This window comes from Myxocyprinus asiaticus, chromosome 41, assembly GCF_019703515.2.
Source record: "Myxocyprinus asiaticus isolate MX2 ecotype Aquarium Trade chromosome 41, UBuf_Myxa_2, whole genome shotgun sequence".
Taxonomy (NCBI): Eukaryota; Metazoa; Chordata; class Actinopteri; order Cypriniformes; family Catostomidae; genus Myxocyprinus; species Myxocyprinus asiaticus.
The window spans coordinates 8,119,171-8,144,705 of NC_059384.1; the positions used below are offsets into that span (position 1 = coordinate 8,119,171).

The 25,535-nt window shown below is 38.2% G+C and overlaps 1 protein-coding gene across 1 annotated transcript in view; it reads right to left on the minus strand.

The window, feature by feature from the left end:
* Positions 1 to 208: 208 nt before the first annotated feature.
* The window catches only part of cnbd1 (cyclic nucleotide binding domain containing 1), a 66,039-nt gene continuing 40,712 nt past the window's right edge, over positions 209 to 25,535 (minus strand). The window contains exons 8-12 of the mRNA XM_051682382.1: positions 17,152 to 17,258; positions 16,528 to 16,678; positions 16,233 to 16,300; positions 14,823 to 14,882; positions 209 to 3,794 (exon numbers count right to left, since the gene is read on the minus strand). Of these exons, the coding sequence (XP_051538342.1) occupies positions 3,681 to 3,794; positions 14,823 to 14,882; positions 16,233 to 16,300; positions 16,528 to 16,678; positions 17,152 to 17,258 (500 nt within the window). The 3' untranslated portion in view covers positions 209 to 3,680. The remainder of the gene's footprint in view (positions 3,795 to 14,822; positions 14,883 to 16,232; positions 16,301 to 16,527; positions 16,679 to 17,151; positions 17,259 to 25,535) is intronic.

Consider the following 25,535-nt stretch of genomic DNA (forward strand, 5'->3'; position numbering starts at 1 on the left):
AACTTATAGGGCAGGGAAACTGAACGCTTTAATATCTGCAAATAATAGTTGACTGTTTAACGTGTATTTTCAAATTAACCCAATTAATGCAGTATGTGGTTTTTTTTTTTTTTTTTTTTTTTTACATGATCATTATTTGGTATGTTATATATCAAGGTACTATGGTATTACCAACTATTACAATATCAGTACCATGAAACAACCCGAGTACTTTTTTGTAAGGTTAATTTCAGTAATGAAAAAAAAAAAACACAGGTCAGCAGAAGGGTCAGAGGTCATTTGAAGTGTGTTAACCTTTAAAAAAAAAAAAAAATCATCCTCTTGTCCTCTCTAGTCACATACGGGCACCTTTTTCTCTTTGGTAGTCACGTGACCTTTCCCAAACAAACACATAATACGGAAACATACGAACACTCCACCTGCCAAAATATTGCCATGAATGTTCACCTCCAAGAGTATTCTTACATTAGCATGGAAAAACCATGACCTTAAGAACTTTGACATTTAATTTTGAAACATGACCTGTTTATGTTTATTTTATATCTAGAGGTGTTTAATGAAAGTTAAGCATTCAAAACAGCAACTGCAATTCACACACATATCATAGATATCGTAGGCCAAAATTGACCCCTTGAACTCTTCATTATGTTACTCAAACCATTTCTGAACAATGTGTGCAGTGTGGCAGGGCGTATTATCCTGCTGTAAGAGGCCACTGCAATCAGGGCCGTATGCAACGATGTTTGGTAGGTGGCACGTGTCAAATTGACATCCACATGAATGGCTGGACCCAGGGTTTCCCAGCAGAACATTGCCCAGAGCATCACACTCCCTCCACCGGCTTGTCGTCATCCCACAGTGCATCCTGGTGCCTTCACTTCCCCTGGTATACGGCACACAAGTACACGGTTGTCCACATGATATAAAAGAAAATGGGACCCATCAGATCAGACAACCTTCTTCCACTGCTCAAAGGTCCAGTTCCGACACCTGCGTGCCTATTGTAGGCACTTTCGATGGTGGACAGAGGTCATCATTGGCACTCTAACAGATCTGCGGCCATGCAGCCCCATATGCAGCAGGGTGCGATACACTGTTTGTTGTGATACATTCCTCCCGTAACCATCATTAACATTTTCTGTGACGTGTTTCACAGTAGACCTTCTGTCGGTTCAGACCAGACAGGATAGCCTTCGTTGCCCTCATGCATCGATGAGCCTTGGGCGCCCAACACCCTGTCGCCGGTTTGTGGTTTGTCACTCCTCGGACCACTGTCGGTAGGTACTCACCACTGCTGACCGGGAGCACCCCACAAGCCTTTTGGAGATGCTCTGACCCAGTCATCTGGCCATAACAATTTGGCTCTTGTCAAAGTCGCTCAGGTCTTTACTCCTGCCCATTTCTCCTGCATTTAACACGTTGACTACGAGAACTGATTGTTCGCTTACCATCTAATCTGCCCAAACCTTGACACGTGGCCTTGTTAGGACATGATCAGCATTGTTTGTGTCACCTGTGAGTGGTCATAATATTTTGGCTCATCGATGTATAGTGATGTGCAACAGTTCCAAATGTTGTGTAGAAAAAGAAAGTGACAACAGGATTTAAAATGTTAAAGATAATGCATAGAAACAGTATAAGACTGGAAGTCCAACGTTCTTCAAATAGCACAATTTGATATTTTAAATATAATATTATATGAAGAAATCTGTTGATGATGTCATAATGAACATGCCAGAACATTGTTTTACACAACTGGGTTAATATTGGAGCATTGCATGTTTATAACAGTGTCTGATATAGGCCACATTTAAAAGTGATGTGAACAACCTCACAAAAAAATTGTTTTTGAGGTAAAAAAGCATAACTACTGTGGAAGGTCAGTCATCTAAGGTCAGACACAATCATCTAAAGACAGACATAGACTAAATAAGTGTTTTAGGTTATAAAAAGATCAGAGCTGTTTTCCAACAGGAATCTGAGATTAGCCATCCCCAACTGGGGCACCTAAAGTTCCCTGAACCTTAACAGAATTAAAGTATTCTAGGCTCGCAGTTTCCATACAAATTCATTAATTCAAGGCCTGTTAGATGGGATTTGACAAAAGGCAGCTGCAACAGTATTTAGCTGAAAAACTAAATCCTCAAAGTTTATAGGATGCATGCGTGACATGACAGTCTGGTAAAGACCATGAAATAATTTAAACTCCTGCCATTGTTTTTGATATGTTGATGTTTAAAAATACCTTTTCACTTGTTTACATTATGATTTGAGCACTCCGTTCCAAATATTCAGCCAGATGACATCATGGCCAACCTAACAAGCATGGAACAGAGGAAAAATCTAGACATTCTTAGGGCAAGATCATAAACTATTTAAGTACCAACTGATTGGCAAACATAGAAGTTTGCCTAGATTTTTACCCTGATTTTAACTCTGCATTTAAACACCTTTACCAGTGTTTTTACCTGCTCATATACAGTAATGTGTGCATGCCGGTTTATGTTTCAATGCCAAAACCAGAGAATAGCCCAATGATTTTGAATGTCATGTAAATGTTTGTTTTTTTACATTGTTGGATTTTTTTTTTTTTAAATAAGCCGATTTTGATAGGCAGCAGTGTATTGTTGTGCATGTAAATGCACACATTATGAAACATATGCACACACACATGCTTGAGTAAATTGCAATTGTTTGAATAGCAACTGACAGGGGCTTATTTGCTCTTTTGTCACTGGGGGTCTATGACATAAGAATTTGTGAGAAAGGAGCACAAAGCTTCATTTGAAAGGTTACAGAGATGGCGAAGAACAAAAGAGTTAAGAATTATTGCCAGTGTTAGTAAGTGATGGCTAGATCTTTGTGGATTTGTAGGTGAAGTGATTGGGTCTTTGTGGATCGGTGGCCACCCACAGGTTTGATTCCTTGGCTGTGCTGAGCAGAAGCACCTGGGCATCTCATTTAGTCAATCAAAGTTGATTTAATTGCAACCTTATGTTTGCATATTTTTTTTTTTTTTTGGTAAATGGTACAAAATCCCTGTGGTTCACATAAGCATTGAGGAAAAATTGTGCATTGTCAAAACTTAACTTTTTTTGAAAAAGTAGATCTTAAAATGCAGATTTTTCTGCAGATGAAAATAGATGCATAAGTTCTAGTCTCTCTGTATCTGTGTCTCTAAAGTGCAGAGTATGGGATCCAAATCATCATTTCCAGCAAAAACCGGAGATAAAGATTTGGACACTGAATTCCCTTGGATTCAGAGTCCTGGTTTTCTTCTACATTAACAGTAGAAATGTTTGGATACGTCTATGTGTGTGTGTGTATGTATGTATGTATAAGCATGTGTATCAAAGCTGGAGTCAAGACCAGACCCTCCAAGACCCAGACCTGTTGGTCCAGGAACCAGGCTGTCCAGTTTAATAAACTGAAACAGAGAGAGCCATTTTGGAAAGTGGCCAAGTAGCCGTTGAGAGTCTTGGAACTGTTAAAGATACCGAGCTGGTGGTTGAGGTAATTATCAGCTTTACTGGAATGGAAATAGGCAGCAGTCTAGATCCATTAAGTTTTGAGACCCAAACAAAGGCTATGTTGACCAGAGTATGTGGTCTTGAGAAGTCTCAACACCAAGGGCACAAGATCAAGACTCCAACTCTGGTGTATGTGTTATTTGCTAATATTCATATGAACTTCTTGATCATCCCAGTAACTCTTCTAGGACCTCTGTTATACGTCCATTTGCCACTTCCGGGATGAACACCATTATGAAACAGAGCATCAGAAAGTATCTTTCTCTGTGGGAGAAGGGGAGAAAGAATATCTGCTCAGATAAATACATTGATTGAAAAAAATAAATTTAAAATTGTTGGCATCAATGCCATAGTTATCATACCACAGCAACAGCTTATGTTCTCAAGTCCTTTGATGAGAAATACAGTTTGTGCAATTGATGAACTTTCCAATCATATAAATCACCTGTTAGAAGCACTTCACATAAATGAGGTCCATGTGGAAGATTGTCCTAATTACCCTGAAAAACTTGTCTTAAATGGACAGTCCAATTCAGAGAATGTTTCAAATCTGCTTCCACCATAGAACTGTGATACTATTAGGGGTGGGTCTTGATACAGATTTCCTGATTCGATTTGATTCCAACTTCGATTCAATTCTGATTAATATGGATATATTTGAGTTAAAATGGCCTTTTGGCCTGCATATAAAATATATTCTCTCATAGACCTTCTGACTATGTACATTCTGAAAATATTAATATTACACATTTTATTTTAACATAGCTTTATATAATTTGGTCACATTTTAGCTTTTTAAAATGAACAAATCCATGGAAGAAGCCACTGCTCCAAAACAGTCATAAAAAAGCCAGACTACAGTTTGCAAATGCACATGGGGACAAAGATCTTACTTTTTGGAGAATTGTCCTCTGGTCTAATGAAACAAAAATTTAACTGTTTGGCCATAATGACCATCGTTATGTTTGGAGGAAAAAGGGTGAGGCTTGCAAGCTGAAAAACATCATCCAAATCATGAAGCATAGGGGTGGAAGCATCATGTTGTGGGGTTGCTTTGTTGCAGGAGGGACTGATGCACTTCACAAAATAGATGGCATCATGAGGAAGGAAAATTATGTCACAATTGGGTCTTCCAAATGGACAATGACCCCAAGCATACCTCCAAAGTTGTGGCAAAGTGGCTTAAGGACAACAAAGTCAAGATACTGGAGTGGGCATCACAAAGCCCTGACCTCAATCAGATAGAAAATTTGTGGCAGAACTGAAAAAGCATGTGCAAGCAAGGAGGCCTTTCTTCCATAGACTTTTAATAAAATCCTTCATAAAAGAGTTGTGAGCCATGAACAAAATCAAACAGAGACAACCAAGAAGCTTTGTTTTGAGGCAAAAAAGTATTTAAAAAATCAGACATAAAGACAAATGTACAAGGCTATGTACTTACTGTCTTTCATTAAGGCACAAACTACAATCCCATAAAGCATTGCGAATTATGTAATTGAATATAAAACTATGGAAATATATAAAACTATTTATTTTAGGTTGTTGTGTATAAGTATAGAAACACTATACATTTATTGCAAAATATCCCGATATGTACAAATATACAAGTAGTTTAAGGGTGAAGGGAGAACGACTCAATTACGTCATTCACAGTGCGTCATGGGAGCGTGCGGTCACTCCGAGCCATGTTTTGTTGGCTGCGGTTCTCTGATTGGTGAATCTTTCTCTGATGTACCATGGGTAATGTAGTTGTTTACCATGAATTCTGCTATCAAACTCGATTTTTAAACAGTGAAGTTGAGATAACGCAGATGGACAGATTCAACGGACGTTGAAGTTTTACAAGTTATCGTTGATAATCAATATGTCTATGAGATAAATTAATGAGATTTTCACTTCTGGAAACAAACTGATACTGCCACCTTGTGGGCTACTGGCAAAATGTCACCAAGCACACGAGTGAAACTGTAAAACATTGTATTGTTTGCAAAAATGCCCTTATTAAAAGTACTGAATGTTGTTAAATGTTCAGGGTTAAAATGTCACCATACACATAAATGGACATAACACAAGTTTTAAAATGTTGTTTGTAGTAAAAAAAAAGAAAAAAAAAGAAAAAAAAAGAAATTGTTTAATAAAACATGGGGTTTAAAATTAAAGTGTAAACTCTTAAAACAAATGACACCTTGTTGACAAATTTGAAATAGCTATAAGTGTGTACTTATGTGTATTAAATGGTGAAAATAGATACATCACATTAATACAATATTGATAATTCTAATAACTCTAGTTCTTGTAAAATCAGACTGAATTAATAAAGTGTGTTGCTGAACGGACTCAGATATTGTACAAACTTAGTTAATGTGTTATTAAAAACCAACACCTAAATTCTGTAAAATATTTCATGTACATTTTTATCATTTGTTCAGCTCACTAAAATATTTATTGCTTTCATTTCTAGATGGTGCTATTGGGGGTTAAAATGTTAATATAACATTAGATCATGACAGGGATAAATACAGAAAGTCAAGAAAGTCAATGAAGGCTTATGTTTTAAGATGAAAACATGTATTATTATTCTTGGTCTTTTTATAGGTGTAATTAAAGTCCCATTTACATCCTTGTATCAAAATTGTACACTTTTTTCCCAATGTCAGAGGCCAGTTATGTAGTACATTTATACCCTGATGAGATGGTGAAGCATTTGGACTTGAAGGGAACCGTTTTGCATATTTATCTTGTCTCTGAAATACTTCAGGAGGCTGCTCAAAATATGAACATGCTAGAATCAGCCAGAAACATTTTACAGAACTTATTTTTTGGGAGTCTGTAAAGCAGCAGCCTTGTCTGTTTATATTGTTTTACTCATTTGTAAGTTTCTTTGGATAAAATGCATGTAAATCTAAACAAAGTTGTATGCATCAAACCAAATGACGTATAATGAAGTATATTTTTATTCTAATAATATATTATGCAATGCAAATTAATAAGTAGATTTCATATAAATGATAATTTTGTTTATTTTCTATCTTTGATCACATTTATATTTTGCTATTATGGATGTATTTATATGTTATATTTGGTAGAGTTTTTAAATTTAAGCATCTCTCATCTAAACTTCTCATTCTTGTTATGCATTATACTGACAATAAAACAATTTAGTCTTGCCTTGCAGTAGATAAACAAGAGTGTGATGCAATAAATTCTTATTTTTAAAATATAAGATCATTGAACAAGTTGGCCAAGAAAAACACATAACATATAGGAGATAACAGGAACAATAGTTAAGTGCTTAAAAAAAAAAATGGCAGACGCAGACGTCACGTTCATTAAGACGAGTGAGTGAAGGGAAGTAATTAGGGCAGACGCGTACACGCCCCACTGAACTGTGTTACATACCGTGTTGCAATGCATGTTAGTGAAATTGAACACAAATCACTCCACTGCAACACATGAATGAAGTGTGACGTCTGCTTAGACGCTTCACTGACACGTGGTTTATGTGACGTCTGCGTCACATCTACGTCTCGTCTGCATCTTGAATTTAATGGAGTAAATGGTAGAACCTTTAAAAAAATCAAGACGTTAAGTGACACGTTCAGTGAGTGATGTAAAGTAATATTTTAGAACCTAAAGGGACGCCATACACTTCGCGCTCACACTTTTACTTCACGCTCGCACAGCACCTCGCAACTTTCATGCGCCTCGCTATATATATATTACATTATCTAATTGTAATAGTATTATCTGTTTAATGCCACATGACCTAAAAAAGTTAAATAAAAACATGCTGGCATGAACAATCACATATTTTACAGACAGTAAACACATTCACCTTGGCCGGAAGAGTGTGCATGATTCATGTTCACTATTCGTTTCCTTTTAATTATGTCTATATTTTTAGATTCTTTTCCTACAATTCAAAGCTTGCTTGCATGCTCAAGTTCATTCAGATCATTCATATTTCTAAACAGACTTTCCAGATGTACTTTGCAAACATAATCTAATACAGTGGATAAAAGCTAAATTACTAGTCAAATTCAAAATGACAGTACACAGTTATTAAAAACAGCCCACTTACTGTAGAGTCACCTGAGGTTTAGTGACTTGCTTAAAGTAAAAATTTAACTCAAAACTAAAAATTCTGTCATTATTTACTCACCCTCATGTCACTTGTGCATATTCAAACTTAAAGCACTTGAAGATTTAGGATTTAGGATGCCTGGTTTGACATGACTGACATCAAACACCATAGGTTCACCATTGGTGATAGCAGTGTGCCAACTTTGAATATGAGGGCTAGATTTTCAAGAAAATGATCACTAGTCTATTGCTAATGGATTATTTTTAAGGTACACAGACTACTACTTTAGTGTATTTTAGTCATTTTTGAGGGGCTTGACAGCACCTGGTTACTATGTGTGTTTTTTATTTTTTATTTTTATTTTTTTATTTTTTTTTTTTTTTACTGCATGGAAAAGAACAGCATGACCATTCTATTAAACATTACCTTTTGTGTTCCACAACAAAAGGAAAGACTTAAAGGTTTGGAACGACATAAGGATGAGTAAATGACAACAGAATTAAATTTTTAGGTGAGCTTTTCTTCTAAATTCACAGATCTTCAGCAGATCACTGGAGCAGTGTGAAGTTCCCTGCTGTTTCAAACGCTCCACCATCATTCCGGTCCCAAAGAAACCCAAAATCACAGGACTTAATGACTACAGACACGTCGCTCTGATGTCTGTGGTCATGAAGTCATTTGAGAGACTGGTGTTGGCCCACCTGACGGACATCACTGGACCCTTTCTAGATCCCCTTCAATTTACTTAGAGCAAACAGGTCTGTGGATGATGCAGTCAACATGGGATTGCATCATATCCTGTAAAATCTGGACAGACCAGGGACATATGCAAGTATCCTTTTTGTGGACTTTAGTTTGGCTTTCAACACCATCATCCCAGCTCACCATTCTGAACAGCACTGTGGCAGCAGTGGAGTCATTCAGGTTCCTGGGCTCTAGCATCTCACAGGACCTGAAGTGGGAGACCCACATTGACTCTATTGTGAAAAAGGCCCAGCAGAGGTTGTACTTCCTTTGCCAGCTGAGGAAGTTCAACCTACCACAGGTGCTGCTGATACAGTTCTACTCAGCAGTCATTTAGTCTGTCCTCTGCACTTCAATAACTGTCTGGTTTGGTTCAGCTACGAAATCGGACATCAGATCTACAAAGGACAGTTTGGACTGCTGAGCAGATTATTGGTTGCCCCCTGCCCTGCCCTCCCTTCAAGAACTGTAAACTTCCAGAGTGAGGAAAAGGGCTGGAAAAATCACTCTGGACCCCACTCACCCAGCCCACTACCTTTTCAAACTTTTGCCTTCTAGACGGTGCTACAGTGCACTGAGCACCAGAACCATCAGGCACAGGAACAGTTTTTTTCCCTCAGGCTATCCATCTCATGAACAGTTAAAACTGCCCATTGAGCAAAATTATGTGCAATACACAGCTTAGTCTATTTATATTTATCCAACATACCCTACCTCTTCTGCCATACATTCCCTTGCATATGTATATAACAGATTTGTATTTGTACATACGTATTGTACAAATACAACACACACACACACACATATACATATATATATATATATATATATATATATATATATATATATACACACACACACACACACACACACACACACAAATACACACACACACACACACACACACACACACACACACACAGTTGTGCTCAAAAGTTTGCATACCCTGGCAGAAATTGTGAAATTTTGGCATTGATTTTGAAAATATGACTGATCATGCAAATGTCTTATTTAAGGATAGTGATCATATGAAGCTATTTATTATCACATAGTTGTTTGGCTCCTTTTTAAATCATAATGATAACAGAAATCACCCAAATGGCCCTGATCAAAAGTTTACATACCCTTGAATGTTTGGCCTTGTTACAGACACAAGGTGACACACACAGGTTTAAATGGCAATTAAAGGTTAATTTCCCACACCTGTGGCTTTTTAAATTGCAGTTAGTGTCTGTGTATAAATAGTCAATGAGTTTGTTAGCTCTCACATGGATGCACAGAGCAGGCTAGATACTGAGCCATGAGGAGCAGAAAAGAACTGTCAAAAGACCTGCGTAACAAGGTAATGGAATTTTATAAAGATGGAACAGGATATAAAAAGATATCTAAAGCCTTGAAAATGCCAGTCAGTACTAATCAATCACTTATTAAGAAGTGGAAAATTCGGGGATCTCTTGATACCAAGCCAAGGTCAGGTAGACCAAGAAAGATTTCAGCCACAACTGCCAGAAGAATTGTACAAGAAAAACCCACAGGTAACCTCAGGAGAAATACAGGCTGCTCTGGAAAAAGACGGTGTGGTTGTTTCAAGGAGCACAATAAGACGATACTTGAACAAAAATGAGCTGCATGGTCGAGTTGCCAGAAAGAAGCCTTTACTGCGCCAATGCCACAAAAAAGCCCAGTTATAATATGCCCGGCAACACCTTGACACGCCTCACAGCTTCTGGCACACTGTAATTTGGAGTGACGAGACCAAAATAGAGCTTTATGGTCACAACCATAAGCACTATGTTTGGAGAGAGGTCAACAAGGCCTATAGTGAAAAGAATACCATCCCCACTGTGAAGCATGGTGGTGGCTCACTGATGTTTTGGGGGTGTGTGACCTCTAAAGGCACGGGGAATCTTGTGAAAATTGATGGCAAGATGAATGCAGCATGTTATCAAAAAATACTGGCAGACCATTTGCATTCTTCTGCATGAAAGCTGCGCATGGGACACCCTTGGATTTTCCAGCACGACAATGACCCTAAGCACAAGGCTTCCAGTGGTTACAGCAGAAAAAGGTGAAGGTTCTGGAGTGGCCATCTCCTGACCTTAAAATCATCGAGCCACTCTGGGGAGATCTCAAACGTGCAGTTCATGCAAGATGACCAAAGACTTTGCATGACCTGGAGGCATTTTGCCAAGACGAATGGGCAGCTATAGCACCTGCAAGAATTTGGGGCCTCATAGACAACTATTACAAAAGACTGCATGCTGTCATTGATGCTAAAGGGGGCAGTACACAGCATTAAGAACTAAGGGCATGCAGACTTTTGAACAGGGGTAATTGTTTTTTTCTTTGTTGCCATGTTTTGTTTTATGATTGTGCCATTCTGTTATAACCTACAGTTGAATATGAATCCCATAAGAAATAAAAGAAATGTGTTGCCTGCTCACTCCATGTTTTCTTTAAAAATGGTACATATATTACCAATTCTCCAAGGGTATGCAAACTTTTAAGCACAACTGTATATATAACACACACACACACACACACACACACACACACACACACACACACACACACACACACATTGTCTTATTGTGTATTTCTATATATACTTATATTTTCTATTCACTTTTTATTTTTATTCTATTTTTTTTTATATAGAATATTGTTGTTGTATTGTTTGTGCACTGGAAGCTTCTGTCACCAAGACAAATTCATTGTATATGTAAGCATACTTAGCAATAAAGTTCATTCTGATTCTGATTCTAAAGCAGCAATGGTTTGAACCTTCAACACTTTGATTATAAGGTTAGATTGTTAAATCACTAGACTATAACAAGATGTACACCTTAATCAGACCTTAATCAGAGGTTTTGGTGCCATTTTGGCACATGCGTGCCAATTAAACTGCTTAATGATGCATGCTTTTCCTTTCTTGTCTTTTATCATAAATCAGACTTTGCACCATAGCATGTAAACTGTAAATATGAATTGAATGGTTCTCTAACCACTGTACACAGCTTAATCGGAATAGTTTTAAAATCAGGAAAAGTAATGGGCAACTTCACTCTTAATGGCTAATCTGTCAGATTAACCATTAAGCTGAAAAATCACCAGCTGCCAGAGACTGCATTTTTGCCAGTGACTATTTACATAAACCTATTTTTCCTGCCTAGCATTCTTGATGGAAGCAAACTGCACCAGCAGCAGACGATACAAGCTTCAAATCTCATTGCAAAAACAAACAGTTTAAAAGTGTGCATGTGTGCTTTAATAAATGGTGTGTTTCTGTTGGCCTGGTACATGCTGTTCTGTGGAGTATAATGATGAGACAATGAGAAACAGGTGTGTATCTGCACAGGCTGAGGAGTGAGGTGAGGTCACATGACTCCAGAGAGTTTAGAAAGGCTGGATCTTATGCAAAGTCAGTCAAGGAGCATGTTCCATATGGAAGATACAAAGAATGGCTACATCCCAAGTCGAATTTTACATCAGAAGATTAGGATTTGTGCGATACAAATCATAGTACGCTGAAAATATTACGCCAAAGGTGCCTGGATGGCATAATACAGTATTTCTGTTGAATTTTTGAAGTGTGCATCCTTGCATGCTTTTTAGGCTAATATTGTTGGGGGGCCTGGGTAGCTCAGTGGTAAAGACGCTGGCTACCACCCCTAGAGTTCACTAGTTCAAATCCCAGGGCGTGCTGAGTGACTCCAGCCAGGTCTCCTAAGTCACATGGGGTAACCTCCTTGTGATCACCATAATGTGGTTCATTCTCGGTGGGGCGCATGGTGAGTTGAGCGTGGTTGCCGCGGTGGATGGTGTGAAGCCTCCATACACGCTGTGTCTCCATGGCAATGCGCTCAGCAGGCCATGTGATAAGATGTGTGGGTTGACGATCTCAGATGCAGAGGCAACCGGGATTCGTACCCCGGACTGAGGCGACTCACTACGTGACCACAAGGACTTAAAAAGCACATTGGGAATTGGGCATTCCAAATTGGGAGAAAAAGGGGAAAAAAATCAAATAAATAAATAAATAAATAAATATTGTCAAGAACACTTGCACTACAGATACCACTTATTTTATTAAGGCCAATACCATTGATACTGATATTACTACAGATACTTAAATTTAATGGAAAAGTATTGTGATTTATGAGTATATAATGTGTAATTATTTTATCACTTAACAATAATTATAGAACACAGTTCTTTATTTTTTAAACTTTTAACAAACATCATAAACACCCATTGTAATAAATATTCAAATAAAAAAAAAGTAATAAATGAAGCTTATGATACACATTCATTTTCACACTAATATAGAAATTACATTGCCCCCTGCCCTGCCCTCCTAGATTTTTATATTTTTAAATTATTTATTTAAATTTTTTTATCCCCTTTTCTCCCCAGTTTGGAATGCCCCATTCCCACTACTTAGTAGGTCCTCGTGGTGGTGTGGTTACTCACCTCAATCTGGGTGGCGGAGGACAAGTCTCAGTTGCCTCCGCTTCCGAGACGTCAATCCGCGCATCTTATCACGTGGCTCGTTGTGCATGACACTGCGGAGATTCCCAGCATGTGGAGACTCATGCTACTCTCCGCGATCCACGCACAATTTACCACGCGCCCCATCGAGAGTGAGAACCACTAATCGCGACCACGAGGAGGCTACCCCATGTGACTCTACCCTCCCTAGTACCCAGGCAAATTTGGTTGCTTAGGAGACCTGGCTGGAGTCACTCAGCACACCCTGGATTCAAACTCGCGACTTCAGGGGTGGTAGTCAGCGTCAATACTCACTGAGCTACCCAGGCCCCTATATACTTTCTTTTAATAAGGTGTTCTGGGTGGTTGCCAGGGTGTTACTATGCAGTTGCTAAAGTTTTCTGAGTGGTCTATAGCACTTGCTGTGCGATTGCTATGGTGTTCTGGGTGGTTGCCAGGGTGTCACTATGCAGTTGCTGAAGTATTCTGAGTTTTTTTTAGCACTTGCTATGTGGTTGAAGGCTGTTATGGGTGGTTGCTAATGTAACCGGTCCTGCTCGACCCACTCTGAAAGGGTTTCACTAAGGCATTGCTAAATGATGGCTAGAGTAAACAGTATGGTCAAAGGGGTCTGTGGTATCAAGATAGTAGTATGTCCCAATATTGGCGTACTTAATGCATAATCAGAAGTACGTACTTTCACATCCCCTATGAAGTATGCACTTTTAATCGATAGTAAAAGTATGTGAATTTGAATGCAGCCTGGATCTCATGCAGAACCAGTCAAGAAGCATGTTCCACATGGAATATAAAGAGAATGACATTACATGGAGGAACAGTCAGTCAAGACAACTATCAAAGCACATCAACTATCTACAGATCTATAAAGCTACACCTGAACATGAGCTCCCGATGGCATAGTAACATACTGTAATTGTTACTGGCATACATCTGTAAAAGATTTAAAAAGAACATTGCTGAAGATCAGGGCACTTCACAAAGAAATGTTTACACAAACACACAAAGTGGCAGTCTTTTTCTGTTTATGAGCGCTAGGATCTTCGTACCACTCAGGAATACAGCGTTACACCAAGGACCACACACACACACTAGACCATGGAATCTAGAACAGTGTTTATCAACTGGCGTGTTACAGATCTCTTCTCATAGGGTTTCTAAATTCAAAGCTAAATGCAAATTAAAAAAAATACAATTAACCATGTAATGGTGCATAGTTAGAATAGCAAAATAAATAGTTTTCAACTTTTAAAAGGGACTATATACCGCTTCCCATATCATTTGTTTGTGATGTCAAAGGCTGTGTGCCCAATCAGCCTCTACAATATTTTGGCGCAAATTCATCTGTCACTTGGTAAAAGCTAGCCAAATCAGGCAAATTCCAACATGGACAGGTTGTTTGACATACCCTCACCCTCAAATTCAGTTTTTGTTTACTTTTGTATGCTAAACTATTCTGGTGCTGTGTTGGGTCACCACTTGATGTCAAATATAAAATCTGGGCCCTGAATTAATTAAAACCAGGTGAGAACCACTAAAGCCCTGCTTACCAGAAAGTAACATTTAAGAGGATCAGGCCAGCCTGGAAAGCATTTCGAATGAATTTTGCATGTACTAGAGAGGACCAGAGCATGCTGTAAAATATCAGAGCATGTGGGTGCTACCATGTTTGGCAAACTGGCACACGAATACAAAGAAGTCCGATTCTGCAATCTATGAGAACAAAATGAGAGTTGAAAGGGTGTCTGGGAGTAAGTTAGGTGTGTGCATCTCATGAAATATCTGCCTGATTTCTGTTGTTTTTATTTTGCGTGTTTTCCAAAAGGGTTTGGCTCTATAATTCACTCCGCTGGGCTTTCTACACTATCAATACACACCCTGAATGCTCTCTCAAGGAGGACACACACAGTAATATGGGTTAAAGGGTCAAGGCAAAAAATAAATAAGAGAACAACCTTCTCATGTTCCCATTTCTTCATCCTCTCCTGTGTCAGGAACTCCTTCATGACTTCCTCCTGCACAAAGAAAAACATACATGTGAAACTAAAGCATCAAACAGCCCTGAAGGTAAATATGTCTATTTCATGTCTGTCACTTTCCACTGGTAAAGAATAGAGTGCAGCAGTAGGGTTCTATAAGGAAAAATTCCTTTCAGAATCTCAAGAGACATTGATTTTTAGCAATAACATACACCTTTCAAAATAGACCTTTACATTATTTAATTGCAGAATTACACTACACACATTCCTGCTGCAGTATTAAAGATGTTCTGCCAGTGACTGTTTTTAAGGTCTCTTAAAAGCATGAAATGGGCATTTTTTTAAGGGCTGTTTTTTTTTTTTTTTTTTTTTTTTAACTAATTAAATCACACAGTTTTCTTTGATTAATCATGATTAATCATGGTATATGTTACATTAAAACAAACATTTAAATATAATCATAAAAATAAATTTACTTTATACTTTGTCTCAAAAAACTTGCAAGAATTACAATTTATTGTTAAAATGTTCAGTTTGTTTGCTGATAGAGTTACATTGACACATTTTTACAGTTAAACAAGTATATAAGTCATAAAATCAGTGAGCATGGTATAATTAAAAGTTGGGCATAATGTTCTGCCATTTTTCAGTAGACTTTTTTTTTATAATTGGATCAAATGTTCAGTTTCAATTTATATCAAGCTTTAATGGCAATATAAACTTAAGTGTACATTTCCAATGCATTATAAGACACTATACATAGAGATATAAAACAAATTAAAAGCTGAAGTTTAATTTTATTAAGTTTAAAATCTCAAAAGTATTATTTTCTCTGGCTGCAGTTCAGTCTCCACAGAATTTTGGAAAAAATAAAACGGAAATGTGAAAAAATAAAAACAGATTTCATAGGGCCCTACACAAACTTAATGCTTGCTAGCAATCGTGGACAGATGCCTTGTGTCTAGGAATGACAGCATGTCAAACAGTTCTGCGAGGTAATAGTAGCCAATCATTTTGATTGCACGCTTTAGCTCTGGAAGTTCAGAATAACCAGAGATGGTTGACTAGAGCAATAATTCAGCCACATGACTTTTTTGATGTGCATCTACTCATTTATTAATTAAATGTGTCATAGTTCATGTGCATGTCTTCTTACCCAATGAAACCATTTATTGCATATATTACTAAGCATATATGTTTTAATGCACATTTTGGAAAGTTTATTCGCATTTCCAAAATTTAGAGCGAAATTTAGCAATGTTAAATTTATTCACATTATTGGTGTTTCCATCCAGCATTTTGATGCGATATACAAAAATTTGCATTAAAATATGTGGATGGAAACCCAGCTTTTGATATGCTGTTTGAAACGTCCCTTTTCCTTACCTCACTGAGCTTTCCACATATGGGTTGAGCTGTCTGCAGTATAAGAGAGGTAGTCACTTGGTCCAGCTCTATGAATCGAGACAGGAGTAAATAAAAATCTGTCTCATTTAGATAAACCCTCATAAATACGAAATACACACACTCAATCTAAATGTGCTGGACACTCAGTGTTCTGAGTTCAGTTAAGTTGAGCCTTTACTGTTACATGGTTTTAAAGCTATTACCTCTGAGGTGTAATGTCATGGTAGTCTGTTAGCTCGGTGCATGCAGTGAGCAATGAAGTGTAGTGACTGACCTTTAAGAGCTTCTGGTTGGATGATTCCACCATGAACTTCAGTAGCAGTGATAACAGTACAGGGGGAAGGCTTGTGCAGTAGGATGCTGACCTCTCCAAATGACTGCTTTGGACCCAGTTTACCAACCACCACAAATTTTATTCTGCAGCTCTGCAAATCAGTCAAATACAGTTTCATACTATTAAGAATTCATGGAAATTACACTGCAAGACAAGACAATTTGTCTGTTTCCCAGTAAAAACATCTAAAAAGTTTGTTTTCAGAGAATATATCTTGAATTCAAGTGTATTTTGTCATATTCAGTTGGTTTTGAACCAAATGTTAACTTCACAAAATTGTGCTTAAAACAAAAGGAAAAATCTGACAATCGAACAAGACAAAATGCTCGTAAATCCAATATATATTCTCTAGATATTTTACTGTAAAACTAGACAAAGACACTGATTAGGAATTTTTTACTGTGTAAATGAGGTCAGATAATGCATTTAACACAGGGTCAGTTCTGAGTAGCTTTGACAAAAAAGGCAGTAAAATAAGAAATCTGTTGCATGGATGTCCCTTTTAAAAACATCGGTTTTATGTAACATTACTATCATGTCACGGCACACAGAATCCAGGAGCACCTTTTTGTCCATGGGTTTCATTAGCAAACCCACGTCCTGAAGGATGTTACATTCTCCACGTCCAATGAAGACCACAAATGGACAAACCTCCCCTTCCTTCACCAGCACTGTATAGACAGATAAAAGAATGTATTAATTCAGAAAATAAATGAAATTACCATTTCAGATTTTGATCAGTATATATAGGTAATAAACATACAGGTGTTAGTCATTTGGATGTAACAGATAGTGGGGGGCGGGAGGGGTTTGTCACAGGGTATGTTATAAAGTATATACTAACATACTACACATACTGTTTATGTAGTATGTACACTACACACAGTATACACAGCATACCCAGATGATCTACATTTACCAAAATGTGCATGGAATACTGTATTTAACAATGCACTAAAGTCGACTTGGCCGGAAGCGATATCAACTGAAATGAAAAGATTTTTACTCATTGTTTGAAAAAAAAAAATAAAAAAAAAATAAATAAAAAGATTTCTGTTTGAAACATTTACTGTTGTATTGACCTGTTTCATGTGACGTCACTGTATGACCTCGCCACCTTGTTTGTGACCAGAATTCCATTTACCTTCAGTGTGCAGTGCTGTGAGATACAACAAAAGTTGGCGAAATGTTTGTTTCAATTTATAAATCTTGATAAAGTGATACTGCAGTTTTCTCACCAGAACCAAAATAATTGTTCTTCAGAGTGACTATTTGCACTCAGGTGTAAATAACACCTGCCACACAGTGTGGCTATCTGCACCCCAATAGTCTATTGGAAACATAGATATTTACAAAAAAACTGCATTGTGAGTGTCGCTTCAGTGGTGTGCGGCGTAACACCGGTGAGACTGTGCCTTTGACATTTGTCGCACACTTTTTCCCCATTCTGTTTACTGTCTCCTCTCTTAAAGGTGCTGTAAGCGATTTCAGCCATTCTACTTCCGCGAGACTGAGCTGTTGGATTAGCCACGCCACCTCTTTCAAAAACCCCACACTCCAAAGATACCAAATTAGCTTTACTGAGACCGACATTGTGCAGAAACGGTTGTTTAAAACAACAGCAAAAAAAAGGACCCTCAACCGACAAATGTTATGAACAACATGGCTTAAAATTGGCAGCAAGTCTCAATAATTCAATATTTTCTTTAATACCATGAAGGTAGTTTTACTAGTAATACTGTAGTAACCATGTTTTGTGGCGGAAACCATAGATTTGACGCAATTAACAATGGTGATACTACAGTAATATGGTGTTTATATAGTAACCATGTTTAATTTTGTGGTTGCTATAATTTTACTACAAAATACCATGGTGATACTAAGTTTACTGTAGTAAAACCATGGTTAATTTTTGTAAGGGAAGATTACGCTTAGGTTTAGGGGTTTGTGTAGGGTCTCTGTGGGACTCTAAATAAACACAAACATGCTGGAGTGATGCCCCTATACTGTTAATATTTAATTAGGGGTGCAAATACTGTAGTACTTGCCACTATATGCACCGGGGTGTGTGACGAGGAGGAGGGCATGGCCAGGCCGTAACGATGGATGCCCGGCGCTGAATCAGCCCAATCAACCGGGAGAGGGATAAAAAGGAGCAGGGGATGCCAGTTCAAGAGAGAGAGAGAGAGAGAGAGAGAGACAGAGAGGCACACACAGCCGCTGTGTGTGTGTGTCTGTGTTTACGTTTCTTTAAATTAATTTATGTCATTAAAGTTATGTTGACTGTTCTGCCGGTTTCTGCCTCCTCCTTGCCCATCCTTTACCCATTACACTATTGCCGAAACCCAGGAAGGAGGAGGGATATCCTCGCTGCTGCCATCTGCCGGGAAGCGGAGGAGCCGTGGCCGTCCGCCAGGGGACGGAGTCGCCGCTGCCGGCCGCCGGGAGTTGGAGGAACTGCTGCCATACGCCAGGAAGGGAAGGAGCCGTTCCGTCTGCCAGGGGTCAGAGGACTCGCTGCCATCCGCCAGGGGAGGAGTGGCTGTCGTCCGCCAGAGAGCGGAGGAGTGGCTGAGGACCAGGCGACGGCGTGTTCGGGGTTCGGCGTGCGTGTTTTTCCTCTCTCTTCGCTCTGTCTCTCCCCCTTGCCTTTTCCCTCTCCATCCCCTCGTCTCTCCCAGGGCTCCAGAGAGGTGGGTAAGATCTGCCGGCAGCAGGTCGGCCGGAAGGGCAACACCTCCCCTCCAGGAAGGGAGGGGAGTACGTCATACCGGAGGTTTCCCCAGCCTGAATCGGGCGGTGGAGAAGTGTGTGAAGAGGAGGAGGGCGTGGCTGGGCCGTAACGATGGACACCCGGCACTGAATCAGCCCAACTGGCCAGGAGAGGGATAAAGAGGAGCCTGGGATGCCAGTTCGAAAAAGAGAGAGAGACACACGCGGCCACTGTGTGTGCGTGTCCATGTATTTATGTTTCTTTAAGTTCGTTTAGGTCATTAAAGTTATGTTGACTGTTCTGCTGGTACCCGCCTCCTCCTTGCCCATCCTTTACCCGTTACAATGTGAAAACAGCATCTACCATTATTTGTACCAGGGTTGGGGTGCCACTATTTGCAATGGGGTGTAAATAGCATCTACCTTTATTTGCACCAGGGTGCAAATAGCATCTGCCATTTTCCTTTCAATAAAGTTATATCTTTCAGGTGACATGGTCATAAGCGATGAAGGAGAACACGGATAAAACACGTGATGGTTTTTGCTAATTTATTCAGGCCTGTCAGTTATCTGTACACGTGTCAATTATATTTATATTACAATCGAGTCAGATACAATAAAACAGGAAATGCACCAGGAAGATGTTAAATTCATAACATAGAGACTGTATAAAGGTTTGTGATTATTGTAAACCAATGTGATAAATAAAAAAGCACTTTAATGTCAATACAGTATATAGTATAATGTGGATATATAAATGTTCGTCAATAAACACCACATCATAAGATTATGAAGCAGACACTTTATTCACACTACCAGATTGCAATGTAAACAAATTAGTCATACACACTAATATGCATCGGTTATTTTTTGTGTATTCTTCGAGTTAAAAGCATACAGACAGGATTATAACAGAGGTTTTGTAATATTTTGACCAAGTCTGACCAGAACACAACACAAAAACATTTAAAACTTCTGAATGAGAGATGTTTACGATAATATACCGGTAGGCGTGTGTACTCGCCGGTTACACATCAGACTCGCTGGTGTATGGAGATAAATCGTGGATAAAATATATTAAATGCATGGTTAAGTCAAATTTTGCAATATCTATGTTGACTTCAGACCTGTATTCACTTTCCAGTGACTTGGCATTGATCAAAAGCAATCGTTTTACGGGTGTTTTTCCATTCACCGGCATTAATTCCTCCCACTGATGGTCACAAATATGTCGGCTGCCAGGAAAAAGTGAAGTCACAGAAACAGGTCAGTACTGCATTTTGTTTCACATGCTTTTTTTTTTTTTTTTAAATAGTAGGTTGTTTACAGCAGTGTTCCCAACCACAGTGCCGTGGAACACTAGTGTGCCGTGAAAGACTGTCAGGTGTGCTGTGGAAAATTATCAAATTCCACAAAATAAATAAATGCATGGAAAAATAATAATTTCAGGAATCCAAACTCCTCACCTTTCGGAGAAATTCGTCATTTTGAAATCATAATCGGTCACTTTTGTGATTGTGAAGAGCAATGATTAATGTGCAAATATGACTGATATTTATACGCGTTAAGGGTCTCACATGACTCGCGTCAGCGCTGCAGAATACATTGAAGTCTGTGAAGTGATGCCACTTTACACCAAAGTGTTTTTCACACACACGTTTTTGCTTCACCAATAAAGTCTTTGAGAGTACTAAGCAACAAGAAATATTTAAAAACTGTCCAAATTTGTGGAGACATTGAATGTCTCAATTTCTTTTAATTAAATATTACTTTATCATTTATGAATATCAGAGACATCCAATATCAATACCAGTTATTGAAATTCATCAAGAAAACGCTTAGACCTAAACATAAACGAGTCCTTTTATTACTTTCTGCTATCAAAGCAACTGCAAGCTTTTTTCTCTCTTACAAATACATGTTTTCAATGTTTATTGTGCACACCTACCGCTTTTTTATGTGGCAAACTCGTAAAATCGCCCCTCTGTGACGCTTTCTGCAACTCTTGTTATGTGGAGGGCAATGCGGCGCTTGACACTGGCACTGAACAGAGCGTTGACGCCTTGACTCAGCTCATGTGAAATACGATTTACAATGACGAAAGAACATTATTGAAACTCTAAATTATTATTATTTGTCTATTATTGTGGTCTTTTCTGATAACAGCCATGCTCAGAAGTTTAAATAGGCTACTGTATGAAAATGATACCGTAGATCTGTTTTGTGTTTATAATTCTTATACTGAAGTCAGTACATTTGTAGCCATGCAAGTTTTATTAAAGGAGAAGGTAAGGACGTTATTGAAATTATTAGACTATTATTGTTGTCTTTTTGGATGAAAAACAATGCTCAGGCTGAAGGAAGACTATAGATCTGCTTTGTTCTTTTAATGCTTAAAACACTATAAAGTCTCTTGGTAGATTTCGGTCATGAACGACTCAAAATGATTCACTGACTCACTCATAGCACATAAGACGCTCATTTGTCGCCACCTAGAGACATTTCCAGAAGGGGTCACTGAACTAATCAGTTAATAAAATTGAACAAATTTGTGAAACAGAAGAAAGCCTAACCAAAATACTCTTTATTTTGCAGCTAATTCTGCACAATTGTAAACTTGAATAAACTTGAATCACTAAAATAGCTGGAATTGGTGCTTTTAGCGTATTCTTTAAAAACAAAAAAACAAACAAAAAAAATCCACAGAAAAAATGTTCGTGGACCAGTTATTGTCTTAACTTTTTCACCCCTCATGAGTTTGCATCCCTGTAATTTGTTGTGGCATTTCAAGAACAAATCTACAAATTAGAAAAGGAGCAAATTTGTTGTTTTTTCATTACCCATTTAGCGCTCTTGCCACCTGTGACCTCAAACAGCGTAGCCTACCTATGTGACTTTTTTTTTTTTTTGCATAGCTGAATTTCAAACAAGTAAACATGCTACTAAGATGGACAGAAAACATGGACAAGTTCTTGAAAAGGAAAAATATTGACGATGGTTAGCCTATGTGGAATAGTGGTGTGCCATAGAATTTTTTAGTCTTAAAAAGTGTGCCGTGGCAGAAAAAAGGTTGTGAAACACTGGTATACAGTATATACTATGCTGTAAGTAGTGCACTAGAATTCTATTTAAAACATAGCCACACACCTCTGTGTTTGTTCATATGAATGTGAGCGTTTTAATTGTGTGTCCACCATTGAATCAATATGAGGCAGTTCCTTCAGTCCTCAGCATAATAAATATATTTTAGGAAACAGCAGAAGTGACCCAGGCAGGAAAGAAAGATGAAAAAAGACACTGTTTACGACAGAAGAAATCTATGTTTTGGCAGCAGCCCCAAAAGAGGTGGATTATTTCTTATTGTGACAAACCTAAGGTTGGTTTGTGGAGGTAAGGATTAAATTGATTTACAGTGAGCCTTTAACATAAGGGGAAACACTGTATATCAGTCTTGACAGGTAAATCCCATCTCTGTGAAGCAGAGACCGGGACAAGCAGAGTCCATTTGTCTGGTGACAGAAACCAGGCCTCTGCTGTTGGACTAAGAACCATTAGGAGCAGGGAGAAGTCATGTTTCAACACTACGCTTTTAATCTCATCTCTTAAACTCTCTCTTTCTTAAGCAAATGCCGTTACTATATTATTCCCCTGCTCCACGTGCCTTCACAAGCAATTAAAAAGTAAATGTCTGGATCACTTGGGAAATCACAGCAGGCTCTGGTACATGATGTTTGTCTTCTTAGATGAACACGCCGCAGTAGGGGCATTAACACAAAGAATTATGCATTTCTTTACTCCAAAACCCAATAAATGCTGTGGAACAGTATAAAACTCAATGTATTAAATCCACAATCCACTTTTGTTATGTGACAATACACTTTTACCACAGTTGGCTTTTTAGCACTTAGAACCAGTGTTGGGCAACATTACTTTTAAAAATCTGCTGCATTGGGTTCCATTGTTGCATTGCATTATAGCATTAAAAAAAGAAACAAATTATTAAGAATGTCATCAGTACCGATACAGGTATAGGATTTTAGTGCACTCATGTATTTGTACTCGTGCTCGTAAAAATGCTCCGATACCATCTGATGTACGAATGCCATTCTGTAAACTTTCAGCACACAAATTAAAATCGTGTTATGTCCTAGTGTGATTATTAAACCGCAAAGGCTGCGATTTAATCAGATAAATATATAGTTTGCATGTGCTGCACATTTCAAAGTGAATGTGTGGAGCCGGTGTCTGCAAAACTGCTCATACCTTTTTGGCTCATACACGGAAAACACCATCATTAGCATTGCACGCTCTTTTTTTTTATTTTTTTAAGCAGATGACAGCGAGAGGAGTGCTAATTCACTTTGTAGTGTGCAGCACATACAGATTACATTATATATATATATATATATATATATATATATATATATATATATATATATATATATATATATATATATATATATATAAAATTAAATAGTAGTCTTTTGCAATTTAATAATCACACTGGCCCTGCAATCCAAATGGGATGAATCAGCATCCGAGGGGCACTTCAAGGGAAGGACAATCATGATAGTCATGCTGTAAGATCGCGTCAAACTGCATTTCCAATAAAAATTATTTAAAAAGTGAGTTAACGGAGTTAATTAACTTTATTTTTGAACCTCACACCTTTCAGCTCTCCAAAGCTTTTAATAAATTCCTTTATTTAGACAGGGATAGGCTCCAGCACTACCCAGGACCCTACACAGAACAAATGGCTATAGAGGATGGACGGATGGATTTATTTAGACACCATTTTGATGATAAAATTTAAACAATACTGAAATACAAATAAATGAAAAAAAAAAAAAAAAAAAAACAGGTATTGTTATCGACGAGTACAGAAAAGGAAGTATCAGTACTCGTACTCGTTCTCCAAAAAATGGTATCAGGACATCCCTATGAATTATGTTACATTGTTACTTTTTATGGAAAATAACCCATTAGTTACTTCGTTTGTCGGTCTGTTGTCAGCCTGGCACACTCACAAACAAAAATCGGTGTTGCTATACAGTACAACATGATCACGTGGGAAATCGACATGTTGCTTCTGAAAGTTCATGAAACTAACCCCATTCAGCCGAACTACTAACAAGCACCATCCCCCATTAGACATTTTTGCATCAATTCAAGTGTGAACACAGTTCCCTCTAGTGCTATTGCATTGCTAAAACAACCTCAGAGTCACAGTTCTGTCCTGTGGGAACCAGGAAGTAATTGTGTTCACAGAAACAATGTTGAACATGATTCGGAGGTTGCATTTTCGCTTCTATTACATATTTACTCCACTGACGTTTGGTTTAGGGTTGGGGTTTGGGTTAGTGGGTTAATAAAATATGCATTCCAGTTTACTATATTAAATCATTTAAAATTAAAAATAGAACTAAAATAGAAAATAGGACATTTCAGCAAGAAACTGGAGCTCACACGTGCCCATACGTTCAACAACATTTCCAGCTTTGGCCACTGGGGGTATTGATTAGATTTTATGTAAGAACAGACCAATTTTGGCAGCAAAACGTTTGACCAACTGTTACTGAATTCACAGTGTGATCAGTCTGTTGTATATGGAGGACTTGATTCAAGCAGCCCAAAGACTGCCTTTAATCATTTCAAACTTGGTAGATGTGGTTGGAGCATCGTTTGGGCCATTAACTCAGCAGGAAGTTGGGGCTTTTAATACCTTGTTAACAGTATGACTATGTAAATGAAGCTTATGACTGAAAATCAGCTAAATAATCAGATACTGGGATTCCGGCATTATTTGAACTGATAAAACTGTGCACTGATCAGTGAACTGTGATTGAAGGAGAAGCCAAGGGCATTGGATAACATCTTAAGACAGCAAAGAATCTATTTTGTGTCATTCAATGCTAACATGAAGATTTACATCATTAGTAGATTTTCCCTCTGAATGAGTGGGCCAAACAGTTGCACATCATTAAACTTCTGCTCACATAATCAGACACAGTCATGTTGGACTGTGTCTGATTATGTGAGCAGACACAGTCCAACATAATCAGACACAGTCATGTTGGACTGTAAATTTGGACTTAGAAATGCAGTCATGGAACATGATGGAAAGGGAGATGGCTAGAAAACCCTGGATCTGGCTGGATTGATAGCCTAGAGGTGGCTGCCCAGATCAGACTGCATGAAAGCAGGACAGCTGCAGACACAGGGTGATGGAGTTCAGC